Source organism: Mustela nigripes, chromosome 12 (assembly GCF_022355385.1).
Source record: "Mustela nigripes isolate SB6536 chromosome 12, MUSNIG.SB6536, whole genome shotgun sequence".
NCBI classification, from domain to species: domain Eukaryota; kingdom Metazoa; phylum Chordata; class Mammalia; order Carnivora; family Mustelidae; genus Mustela; species Mustela nigripes.
In genome coordinates, this window is record NC_081568.1 from 76,759,232 (window position 1) to 76,772,032 (window position 12,801).

The 12,801-nt window shown below is 54.6% G+C and overlaps 1 protein-coding gene across 2 annotated transcripts in view; it reads left to right on the plus strand.

Moving 5' to 3' along the window:
- The window catches only part of PSD2 (pleckstrin and Sec7 domain containing 2), a 54,182-nt gene that overhangs the window by 12,617 nt on the left and 28,764 nt on the right, over positions 1 to 12,801 (plus strand). For both annotated transcript variants that reach the window (XM_059417720.1, XM_059417721.1), the window contains exons 2-4: positions 7,394 to 7,812; positions 10,890 to 11,351; positions 11,761 to 11,955. In XM_059417720.1, coding sequence (XP_059273703.1) covers positions 7,439 to 7,812; positions 10,890 to 11,351; positions 11,761 to 11,955 — 1,031 coding nt within the window. In that variant the 5' untranslated portion in view covers positions 7,394 to 7,438. The remainder of the gene's footprint in view (positions 1 to 7,393; positions 7,813 to 10,889; positions 11,352 to 11,760; positions 11,956 to 12,801) is intronic.

Sequence of the window (12,801 nt, forward strand, 5' to 3'; positions counted from 1 at the left end):
CCCTGTAGGGGTGGGGTCAAGTGGGGCAACAGCATTATGAGGTTGGGGAGGGGGTGGGGGAAAGGTCAGAGGGGAAGATGCAGAGAGATAGAGGGGTTTTGGGGGGGTGGGGGCAGACAGAATGTGAGGATCTAGGGAATAGGAGTTAAATAAAACTTGGGCAGAGAGAAAGGAGGATGAGGTTTCTTGGTTCATCTCTCCTGGCTGTTGAGCCAGACTCGGGGCTGGGGTGGGCAGCGGCTGCTCAGAGACGGAGGCCCCAGATCCACCCTCAGGCGTGTTAGCTGACGCAGGGATGACTGGGAGGACTTTGCTTGCTTAGTCCATTATAGTTCTTGGTATTCTGCTCTCGGTCTGCGGGCTCATAGGTCAAATGGGGCTCAAGAAGCTGAGTGAGTCCCAGGTATCCTATGAAGCATCAGGAAGACGGAGCAATGGCCGGTCTCTTAGCCAGAGCAGCCGAGTCCCTTGTTGTCCCAGATAGCAGAGGGCTCATCCCCCCAGCTGGAAGCCAGCTGGGGATTGAGCCCCAGCTATAAACTTGACTTGGGATTTGACAGCAGACAGGAATTTCATCAGGGTTGAGAGGCCTCCAAACTGGTATGCAGATGTATGCAAATGCTAAGCAAAGGAGGGTGCCAAGTGGCTGGTGGGTGGGGAGAGAAGCACGTTGTTGTTGGAAGATGTCAAGGAAGGACCTTTGCAGAGCTGGGCCCAGAGGCCCCTGAGAATCCCAGCAGGCTGAGGGGTACATGCAGATAAGATGCAAATGTGCACCCGGCCCTGGGGACCTCTGCCTACCCAACCATGAGAAAGAGAAGGCCGTCCAGATGCTCACTACTCAAGGCAAAGCTGGTTCCCCAAGGGCCCAAACTGAGTGGAAGAAAGCATGGTGATGCTGGGCTCCTTGATAACCATGGGCTGGCACCCCCTTGAGGGGCTCAGGCATATTTTCGGGGAAGTCCAGGGCCCTGGCCCTGCACCTGCACCTAGAGTTGCTCTTCTGCCTTGAGGTGGACATGAGGAGGGAGCCTCGCCTGGGGTTGGGAGTGTTGGTGGTGCCAGACTGGAGGGGCCTCACCTGCTTCAGGTAAGGGTGGGGCACTTTATCTGGCCAGCCTCCTGGGCCCCAGATTGAACCCTTCTCCTGCCTCCACCCTCAGGCTGGGCCCCTGAAGCCCTTGCCTCGGAAGCCACTTGACAGGCTGCCAGGAGCCAGTGTCTGCAGGGCCCACTGAACATCCTGTGCTGCTCTTCTGCACATTCCATTCCTAGTGAGGGCAGCCCACCCTTTCCTCTGCAGCCTGAGAGGGTTCTGGGAAGCAATGATTGCCACCTCTCCCTGAGCACTTGTGCCTGGCTCTGAGCTGAGTGCTGCACCCACACCATCTCTGCAGCCCCGCGAGGCAGATGCTCTTAGCACCCCGCATTTTACAGAGGAGGGTGCTGAAGCTCAGAGAGGTGGGCAGCTTTCCCGAGGTCACAGAGCCTGTGGACAGCAGAGCTGGGGGTTGAAGGCAGGTCTTCCTGACTGTACAGTTAGGACACTGACCCACTGTCCTGGACTCCCAGTCTGAGACCCTTTTGCTGTATGAGGTGCTCCAAGTTGGGCAGACACAGTGGGTTTGGAGGGATTAAGGTCACCTTGAGGAATGGAAGCAGGGAGGTTCCCAAGACTCCTGGGTAGACAACCGCTTCCTATTATCCTGGTTATTCTGCCTGCCCCAAGCAGTTGGGACATTAAGAGGCATGTCACCAGGCTGGTCTGTGCCTAGAGACAGTGCTTAGAGCTCTGACTTCCAGACTCCTTGACTGGCAGAGGCTTAGGGGGCGAACATGGTGAGCATGGGGGACAGGGTCTCCACCGAGGGGTCTGCCTGTGAGCTTCCTGGTGTCAGTGGCCCAGCCCTTTCCTGGGGGAGTCCTGGAGCTTAACTGGGGCCCCATGAATAGCACGGGACACAACTGGCCAAAGCCCATTCTGAGCACTTAGCACACGCCAGCTCTTTTCACTGATCATCTTATTTAAGATGATAGATTTCGTGTATGTGTGACAATCTCAGCTCATGTGCAAAAATCTGGGTAAGCTAGGGAGTCCATGTAGTAAGAGTTCTGGGAAGGATAGTGGGACTAATGGGGATGTCCAGAGTGGGCTCCCAATGGGCATGGAATAGCTCTGACAATGAAAGGCTTCCAGCATTTCCTTTGCCTTGCAAGTAGCCCTTGCTTGTACTTGAACTCACTGTGAGTATCCAGTGTGCAGAGGTGGGAGATCTTCAAAGACTGTCCCTTTTGTGGAGTTCATACCCAAGGCATATGGATGGGCTTCTCAAAAATACTCAAAATGTTGTGCACATATGTGGGAGTCTGGGTAGGATCCACAGCGCCATCATATGATCAAAGTCCAAGACTTGGCAATGGTTTGGAATCTCTGACGTATACGGGGAAATGAGGCCAGAGAGCGGTTTCATTTCCCCAAACTCTGCTAGCACCTTGGAGGCAAAACCCGAGTCTCAGATTTGCTTCAATAATGACATTCCAGAATGATTTTCTCTGATCCCACTCCCGTCTATGTTTAGCCTGCCTGGCCTCTAAGTACCCTTGGACATTCCACAGGCTCTTAGATTTTGCCTGGTCTCGGTAGTACTTAACACGATGGGCTCCCCACCTCAGTTCTGCCTCCTGCATCCCCATTTCTACCAAGTGGGCCTGTATTCCCCCATCTCCTCCCAAACCCATGCAGTCACCTGATGCTACTAGGTCGGTGTGGGTGCCTATCTTCCCCATCCCCCACCGTAACCCGAAGCAATGAGTTGTCTGTTTTTGGCTCTTGGCTTCTCTCAAGGCAGAATGATTTTAATCCCAGCTGCCCAGTGATGTCAGTCTAGCTGGCCTGAACCTATCCCTAGGCCTGTGGGCTCCTCATCTCTACCCCATCACCTAGGGGTATGCAGGGTAGACATGAGGGGCTGCCCAGCTCCCTTCATGTGTGTTTGTATGTGTGTGCATGTATGTTTGTGCCCAAAAATGCATGCACCATATACTTGCTCACAGACATACACACAGGCCTCAGTACCCATGCATTCTCCCCTCTATCTTGTAGAGGTGTCAGGCCCTGGAACACTCTTTGCTGGGCACCCTGCTCCAGACCTTTCCTTGGGCTTTCCATAGTCCCTGGTTTGGATCTCTACATGGAATTCACCACACAAGGTATCCCTGTGACAGTCCAATGTCATCCAAGCAGAATGCCAGCCTTACCTCTTTCTAGCTTTGTGACCCTAAGCATATTCCTCAACGTCTCTTAGCCCCTGCCCATAACAGTGATGATGAAAATCTCCAGGTTGCTCATTCATCAAATATTTAAAAGAGTGCCTGCTGTTTGCCAGACTTGGTGCTAGGTTCTGGGGGAGGTGGTGAATGTGACCCAGCCCCCACCCTCCTGAACTTACATCCTACTGAGGGAGATGGCAGGAAATAAGGAAGAAAATAGAAAAAGGAGTTTCAGTTCTGCTAAGTGATGCTTGGCAGATCGGATGCTCAGTGGAGGAGTGTGAGAGTACAGGGTGCTGAGAGAGGGCCTCTCTGAGGAGGCAGGATTGGAGTTGAGCCCCAAGTGACAGGAGAGGCAGTCATTTAGAGATCTAGGGAAAGCGCATTCTAGGCCAAGGGTACAGCTGGTGCAAAGGCCCTGAGGTGGGAATGAGCTCAGGGAGCAGAAAGAAGGCCAGTGTGGCTGATGGGGTGGGGGATGGGGAGAGGGCAGTGAACCAGCTTAGACAAGGCTTTTTTAGGCCATGCTAAGGAGGATGAATTCTAATTGAAGTGCAGTGGGAGACATTGGAGGGTTACGAGTGAGAGAAGGATATAATGTGATTTGTGTTTTCACAGTACATTCAGGCTGCCATGGGGAGAGTGAGGAGGGGGACAAGGTTGTCTTAGGCACAGCTGAGACCCAGAAAGTGGCTGGTTTGGCATTTAGCCCTGGCCCTGCCAGTGTTCCATTATTATCTTGGGTCCACCTTAGTTGGAGCTGAAAAAGATGCCACTGATCCCAAGGTCATCTCAAGGGCAATGGGTAGTAGGAGCCCCTGCTTGGAGCAGGGCCTGGTTTATGCTGAGAGAGGATGCAGGGGATCTAGCCACTGCCAGCCTGTCATCCTACTGCTTGGGATCAGTGCCTTGTGGCCCAGCTGCATTTCCTCCCTTGGTCTTGCCAGCAGGGTTGGAGGGGGCAGGGTCACTGCTTCGGGTAGAGTCTCCTGCTTGAATATTTGAGCCCTTGATCTTGTAGGAGGATCTGACAGAGGGCCTGGGAAACTGTGGGCTCCTCCTGCATCTCCAGCCGATCCAGGTACAGAAGGAAGCTATCCCTGAGTTGTAGTGCCAGCTCCTCAACTGTGTAATCTTGGGCACAGCCTTTCCTGGTTCTGTGCCTCAGCATCTCCATTTGTCAAATGTAGTGGTGGGAAGAGTGGACCATAGCTACCTTTCCCCTTGATCCCTGTAGGGGTTTGTTCTTCCTTGGATTTCTGCTTTCTTTGCATTCATGATCTCAAGCTCTTCCACCAGCCCTGGGGAAGGAGGAGAGCAGAGGTGATGCTCCCATTCTGAAGATGGGTTCATAAAGGGCAGAGGGGACAGTGAGGCATCTCAGGGCACATGATGGTTCAGAGTGAAGGCTTGGGGTATTGTTTCACACCTCTGACCCGAAGCCCCCCTTTATGCACCCCTCTCTTGGGCTCAGAAAGAGAGAGGGTGTTCTGGCTCAGCTATTTCTGGGCTCAGCTGGCCCTCAGCCCAGGCAGGGACTCTGGGCCCCCCGCCCGGAGGAGCTCAATGCTGCCCCTTGTCTGCCCACCCCCTGAAACTGAGGACACGGCCCAGTGCCCGGTGTTGGCAGAACCTCTATCCCACTCCCAGCTGCAGGAGGACAAGGCAGGGCAGGTAGGGTTGGAGCCAGCCTGAGGCAGCTGCTGAAAGTTGGGGGGTGAAATAGGGGCCTCCCAAGATATCCTTAGTTTGTTTATAACCTTGGCTTTGGGGTTAGTGTAGCATGAGCATAAGGGGAAACCATTTATGCTTTCAAATCCCAGCCTTCACTGGGACCTCAGACAGAGCCCTGACCAAAGGGAGGTACTTGGTCCTGCTGAGCTCAGCCTCCATGTGTGGGTGTGGAAACTTGAGGCGCCCTGGTGGAATTGGGTTGGAGCCTTGTGCCCCATATCCAATGGGCATCCAGGCCCCTGGGCCAGAAAGCAGGCCAGAGGACTAGAACTCCGGCAGCAAGCCAGAAGTCCCCACTCTCCCTCCTCTTTCCTTTAGAAATGCTCCCCCCACCCAGAAATCTCAGCTGAGGAGATGACCTCCTGTTCTCCCCACTCCCAGCACACAACCGGAGGGAGCAGACTGAAATAGCAGCTGCAGCAGCAGGGATTTAGGGCAGACCAGACGGAACCCTTACTTAGTGCCGAGCCCCTTGGGGTCCCTGGCGTCCTAGGATCAGGGCCCAGATAGTCTACTGCCTGGATCTTTATGAGGTTTTTGTTGTTGTTGTTGTTGTTTTAATCTGTAGATGTTTTTTGTTGCTCTTTTGTTTGCTTGTTTATTTGTTTTTAAGTAAAATCTTACACTCCTGCCATCTTCAGAACTCTAGGAGAAATGCTCAGAGTGGCGGGTGGAGGCCCCAGATCCCTGTTTACCCTGTTCTCTTTTCTCCATGTGTGAAAATCGAGGGTTCAATGAATCTTAAGTGGGCCTGTGGTGGCAGATATCCCCTCCGGGGCCTGGAAACCCCCAGAGAAGAAGACTGACCTTCCTATCCAGGCTCATCTTCTCTATGTGGGAAGTTCCTCTTGGAGTCTAACTCATGGTTTTTTTTTTTAAAGGAATAAAAGATTGCCATATCTGATCCCTGTAGGTTCTGGTTTAGGAGGTTTGGGGGGAAGGCCTTATCTATTTTAACAAGTTCCTCAGGCGACACTTCAGACCAGGCAAGTAGAAGAATGGGTCTCACTTAAATTATTACTGCAGTACTTGCAACTTGTTCTGCTGCAGCCCAGAAGGCTGACCAGTCTCTCTCCTCCAGACTCCCCTGAAACCTGGACCCTTTCTTCAGAAGAGTCTGGGAGTATTGGGGGGAAGCTGAGGCCTGAAGAAGGAAAGAAGGAAGTTGTTTGGAGGGAATGGTCTGTATCCCTGGAAACAAAGGTCATGGGGTGGGGTGAGGTGATACAGAAATAGCCTAGGGGCTAGGTGGGGCCAGGGGCAGAGACAGGGTTGAGGGGGAGCTAGAACTAGCCCATTGCATCTGTCCTCTTGTCTGAGATTAGCTTGGGCTGCAAGCCTCTGGGAATTGTGGGCTGGTTTTGATCAGCTTTAAAAGGGGATAGGGATGGAGATAACAGCTAAAAATGCATCTCCTCATTTTAAGAGGAGGTACAGACCCAAAGAAGGGCAGAGGGGAGTGGGGGCAGGCTTGGCTGGGGTGGTAAGGAAGCCCAACCTGGACCCACATGGGGTCACTCAGTGAGTTGGGCAGAGCAGGGCGCAGCTCCCCTTCCGGTGCTCTCCCCAGAAAGTTCCATGGCATCCCTCTTCAAGGCTGGGTGAGCTCTGGGGGCCCCGGTGTGGAGGGGATCCCCAGGTCCCACTCCTCCTTTCTCCTCGCACAGCCAGGGCTCTGGGCACTGTGCAGAGAAGACAAGCAGACTGTGTAGGTGAGGGTCCTGGGTGGCGGCTCACCCTCCCAGCACCCTGGACAGCGCCTCATGCTGGGCCTGGGATGGCTGCCCTGGGCCCTCAGGTTGGTTTCTCTGGGTTGGCGTCAGGTTCTGATGAAGCTGCACTTCTGTTGACTTCCTTGTCTCCTTTCTTAAATCTCCCTCTGAAGGCAGCCCCAGCTTATTTCCCTCCATTCACCCACAGATTCACTCTTCTCTGGTTCCTGGAATCAGGGTGAGAACTTGGAAAGAAACAAGGGGACCGGCTGCTGTCAGCCTGGAGTTTTGCTTACCTCATACACAGGCAGGAAAGGGAGGGCGTTTGGAGAAGTCCTGGACCCTTTCCTAGTTCCTCCCAACCTGGATTTTTCTCACAGGGCTTTGGTGGATTCTGGAGGGCACAACAGAGACAAGTAAGAGGTAACAGGGAAGGCAGGACTGGGCACACAGGATGAATGCAGCTCAGGGGAGAGATGAGCTGGCCTGAGTGGTATTGTTGCCCTAAGGTGCCATAGCCTAACCCGTATTCCAGCCAGGAGGTCCTGAGAAGATCGTCTCGCCATCCTCCTGTCCCCAGGCAGGCTGCTCGGTGCTGGTCGTGCTGGGTTTTAGACCCCTCGGCACCTGTCCTGTCTGACTCACCTCTTCATCTCTTCATTCCCCTCCGGGTCTAGGGGAGTTCCAGGAGCAGTCAGCACGGGGAGGAAGTAGTGGCAGCCATGGATGAGGATAAGCTTCCGTCTGTACTACCTGGGGAAAGTGGTGCTGCCTGGGACCCCAGCTTGGAGTCCGAGGAAGAACCTGGGGTCCAGAATGGAATGGCATACAGCCAGGACCTGAACAGTAGCTACAACAGCCCAGCGCATGAGATGAGGGGCACTCTGGTGGACACTGAGGAACCCATACAGGGCCCGGACATAGCTCTCCATGGTCTCAGCCTTGGCCTTTCCTTCACCAATGGCCTAGTTCTGGGGCCAGACTCAAATATTCTGGAAGATTCTACAGAGTCCAGGCCCTGGAGGGCTGGTGGGCTGGCAGAGGGGGACAATGTTTCCAAGAATCTCTGTCTGGACACTGAGGACACTCAGCTGGGGTAAGTGGGGTCTTGGGTTGGGGGCTCACTACATTTAGCTGTTCCAGTGCTGTGTGGCCTGGGTCTAACCACTTAGCCTCTTAGGTGCTTGTTTTTCTCCTCCATACAATGGGAATTTCATGTCCCTGTTTTGTCCAGCTTCTGAGTGTTTTGGAAGGATAGAGCCATTAGATTTCAAAAGCCAGCAGACCTGTTGTGCCTTCCACCCCCAAAGCCTCCCAAACCATCATGGGCTGTATCCATATGGGGTTGGAGGACCACACACCACCCTCCATCCCAGGCTGGGCAGTAGAGTTGAGTTCCAAAATGCTTTGACGTGGAAGGTCATCTGGTCCATCCCTCTGTTTCCTGGAGATGAAGATCTCCCAATTCTGTAACTGACCTCAAAAAAGTAGACTTTGTGGGTTAATCCCTGCCATCTGCCCCTCACTTGAGTGCCCTCTGGAGGTTCTACCAGGAATCTCACTTCAGTCCTACTTAATGCAGTTACAGTCCCATTTCTATTATCCTCCGTAGGAGACGGAGAAACCTTCATGTCTTGGAGGTGCTAGTTGGATGGGGGTGGGTGGGAGTGGTGGGGATGGGACAGGAAATGTCTAGAAGACCTCAGGGTGGGCTAAGAAAAGCAAAGTCTTAGTGTCTTATTGTGAAGTCTTATTGTGCACAGTTGTGGGCCCTGGCCTGGACAAGCAAGTATGCATAGGTGGCATGCATGTTTCTGTTTGGCCTGTGCATTGTTGTGGGTATAGGAATGTGTGAACACATGGATATGCATGGGTTTGTGTGGTTTTGTGTGTGTGTCTGGGGGAGGTTGTGTGTGCCTGGCCTGTGCATCTGTGGGTACACACTTGGGTCAGCATGTCCAGGTCTAGGGCTGAGTGTGGCTAGCTTTGTGGATAGGAATGGAAGTATGTGAGGCTGGGTGCCTGCATGTACCAGGTATCCTCTGGCCGGGAGTGTTTCCATCCAGAAAGGTCCTAGGACAGCCACTTGGCTCACAGTGGGGTGCACACAAGGGTCTGGGGCTTCTTGGAGCATACTATTTGTGTTTATGTGGTGTATTTATTGGGGATGGCTGAAGGTAGGGGCAGATGGAAGTTTGGAGATTAGGCTAATGGTCTTCAAGCCTCTGTCAGGACCACCTCTCAGGTCTGCTCTGGTGCATGAGAAGGTGGGAAGTAGTGGGATGGGGGAGACCATTCAGGCTCTGACAGTGAGATGAGAGCTCCCCCAAGGGCAGAGATCTGTGTTATTCAGATGTCTCTGGAACCTAGCATAGGCCTAGCAGAGGTCCCTTTGCTGGGCAGGTGTCTGGCATCTGCTCTGGTAACCAGGGCAGTGACCCTTATGTTCCTTCCCTGTTCCTGGAGGTCACCAGAGACAACTCCACCCCAGCTTACTTCCAGGTGTCCTGCTACTTCTTAGATTCTTGCCCTCCTCTCCACTTGCTTCTCCAGCAAGAGAAGGCCTAATGAGGCTCAGATCTCAATCTGCTGGAACTGGGCAGGGGGCAGCGGGCTGGGACTCCAGTTCCTCTCTCAGGTCAGTATGCTTTTGCAGGGAACACAGTAGGACCACATCTCAGACTTGGGGTCCAAGGAGGTGTCTGAGGGGAGGGGGTACTTCCCAGTCCTCCAAATAGAGCTTGGACTCTCTGAGGCCGCAGGGGCTGGGAGAAGCAGTGTGTGGCCGATCCGCAGGGGGAATGAGGGGTGTGTCACTTTGCAAGGGCGGACCTTGATGTATCTGAAATGGGCTGGACTCAGCCTGCTTCTTCCTTTGGGTCTCTTCTCCTCGCTGTCTCTATGTTCTGTCTCTCTCTCTATCTCTTCCTCTCTGTTTCTCTTTTTCTCAGTCTATTTCTTGTCTCTCTTATTTTTCTTCCTCTCTCTCTCTTTTTCTTCTTGTGGCTCTTTTGTTCCATCCCTCTTGATCTTGCTGTTTTTCAGTGTCTCCTCTTCCTTACCTGTCTTCCCTATGTATCTCCCCAGTGGGTAAGATTCTTCCCGGGATGCCTCAGTTTACCTCTGTGTGTTCTGTTCTAGGTGCTGGGAATACTTCAGTGAACAGAACATACAAAAATTCCTACTATGATGGAGCTCAGGGTCTGGGGGGGATAGACAATAAATCGTGAAAGTAATAATTATATAGTATGTAGAAAGGGGGGTAAGTGCTTTGGAAAAAAAATCAAGTAGGAAAAAAGGGCTGAGGTGTTTGGAGGTGGGTCCCAATTATAAAGAGGGTACTCAGGGCAGACCTCATGGAGAAAGGGGTGAGGAAGGAGGGCTTCAGCATGAGGGAAGAGCCCTATGGCAGAGGAATTGCCAGCCCAGGCCTCTTGCAGGGACAGGTCAAGGTCCTGCGGGGGTTTCTGCGCACTGGGAGGCCAGGGGGCTGATAAATACCTGTAAGTTCACCCCGCCCGCCGTTCATCAGGGTTTACTGAGCACGGATTGTGTGCTGGCTATTCCCTGGCCTTGTGAGGGGTGGGACTGGGGAACAGATGGGAAATGCTGACAGGGGCTGGCAGCTAGGGAGGAGATACCCTGAGGATGGAGGATGAGGAGAGGGGCCAGTGAGGTGGGTGATGTGCTCCTGCCTTCCTCAGTCTCTCTGAGGAGGTGATATTAAGGCCAAGCCTGAGAGTTACAGTGTGGTCGGCTAAGCTGAGAGCCTCTCAGGCTGTGGGGATGGCAAAGTTTTGACCGAGCATGACCCTAGTTGTGATGGGGGATACCCGCGTGGCTCTGGGAAGCCTGGAGGCAGCAGCCCCTGGGCCACAGTGGAGGGAAAGGCCTCCCATTCATTCATTTAGCAAATAAATGATGCCTACTCTGGGCCAGAGACAGGGTGGGCACTGGGGAGGACCACGCCCATCCTTTTGCATTGCTGTACCTTAGCACACAGCCCAGCATCTGGCGTCTTGTGCCCAGGAAATCTGGGCTGAAAGAATAAACAGGACACCATCCATGCCTGAGCCTGCCCCTGTGGAGCTCCCAGATGTGGATCGGTGCCATCCTAGCCCATGGAAAGGGAGGCCTCCTGGCAGCATGGTGACTGGTCCTTGTATCCCACAGGCTGGGTGGCCCGGGAGAGCCGGATGTGCGGGATGGCTTCAGTGCCACGTTTGAGAAGATCGTGGAGTCAGATCTGCTTCGGGGAACCCAGTACAGCAGCCTTGACTCCCTGGATGTGTTGAGCCTCACGGATGAGAGTGACAGTTGCGTCAGCTTTGAGGCCCCCCTAACACCTCTCATCCAGCAGCGGGCCCGTGATAGCCCCGAGCCAGGGCCCAGCTTAGGCACTGGGGACATGGGGACTGAGGGGGACATGGGAGCAGCTGGTGGTGATGGGGAGCTGGGCAGCCCCCTGCGATGCTCCATCTCCAGCAGCCGATCAGAGAATGTCCTGAGCCGCCTGTCTCGCACAGCCGTGCCCAATGGCTTCCATGAAGACGGACCCCAGGGTCCAGGTGGGGACGAGGAGGAGGAGGAGGAAGAGGAGGAGGAGGACACAGACAAGTTGCTGAACTCAGCCAGGTGAGGTAGAGCCTATGCTGGGAACTGGGAGAAATGTTAGGCAGATGGGGAAACTGAGACCCAGAGCAGGCACTGCAGATGAGGGCGAGCCAGTGCCCAGAGTGAACAAGCCCTTTCTATGGTCACGGCATCCCAGACCTCCCACCCCGGTCCTCAGGTTCCCTGCTTCCCTCTTATGCCCTTCTAGCTGTGGTGGGGCCAGAGAGCTGTGCTGTGTTGATCATGTAGCTTCTAGTGATTTCACTGCGGGGCTCTTGTAAAAGTCTGACTAGATTCCCTCCTGATACAGTGGGGTTCTGCCCCTGCTTTGGTACCTGGGTGGTTTTCAGAGGCCTGGGGAGACCTCCCAGCCTCTTCCCAGGGCTCTGACCCTGGTCCCCTTCTTTCTGTCCCTACCTTCCTTTTGCAGTGACCCCAGCCTAAAGGATGGCTTTTCAGACTCGGACTCAGAACTGAGCAGCTCAGAGGGGCTGGAGCCGGGCAGTACAGACCCACTGACCAACGGGTGCCAGGGCGTCAGTGAGGCCGCCCGCCGGCTGGCCCGCCGCCTCTACCACCTCGAGGGCTTTCAGCGCTGTGATGTTGCCCGGCAGCTAGGCAAGAAGTGAGTTGTTTTCATACCCCCCACCCCGGGCAAACCCAGTGTCTTTCTCAGCCTGAAGGAGGTGTGGGTGACTACTGTCAAGGGTGTCTGGTGCTTGGGGTGTTCCAAATAGTCCCCAAGAGCTCCTCCTCCTGCTACTGTCCTCATTCCTGGCCTTGCCCTAAATCTGTTTCCTTTCTGGGCTGCCTGGGCAAGGCCCGTCCGTGCTCTCAGGGAGGGGAGGTGGTGGTGGGGCGGTCCCTTGGGGCTGGGGAGTACAATGTGGCCTGTGGTTATGGTGATGGTGTGAGAACAGAGCAGGGGGGCGTGGCTGGGGAAGAGGAGAACCTGGGCCTGGGCGGGGACTGCTGGGGACCCAGGAACTGGGAACGGGTTCCTGGCTGTCATTAAGCCCCACTCTCAGTCTTTTGGGACTGGCTAAGGGGGCTGAAGCTGCCAAAGCCCAACCCTGGCCCTGGGACTGGGGAAAGGGAACTAGCCACATGGGAGTGCTGGGGGCTGTGTGGGGATGGGGGGACAGGCAGGGACTGAGGGAATCAGCAGACACACCCCATGTGTTTCCAACTATCAGCATGGCCACCTGCCTCTGCCCTTCCTCCAGGGGGGCCTCTCATCCCCACATTTAGGCTCTGAGATGGGGAGGCAGTCACAGCTCTCAAGTCAAAGGGTCAGTCTAGCCCCTAGGCCCCAAGTCGAAACTGACTGAAAAAGCTGAGGCCAGCTCTGCTTGGGATCCTTCCTCCAACCCCCGCTCCCTCCTCCCCCAGCCCAGCACCCCCTCCCCGGCCACCTCCAACCCCCCATTTCTCTCCCTGCTTCCTCCTTTACCCTTCTTAGCCTCCCATT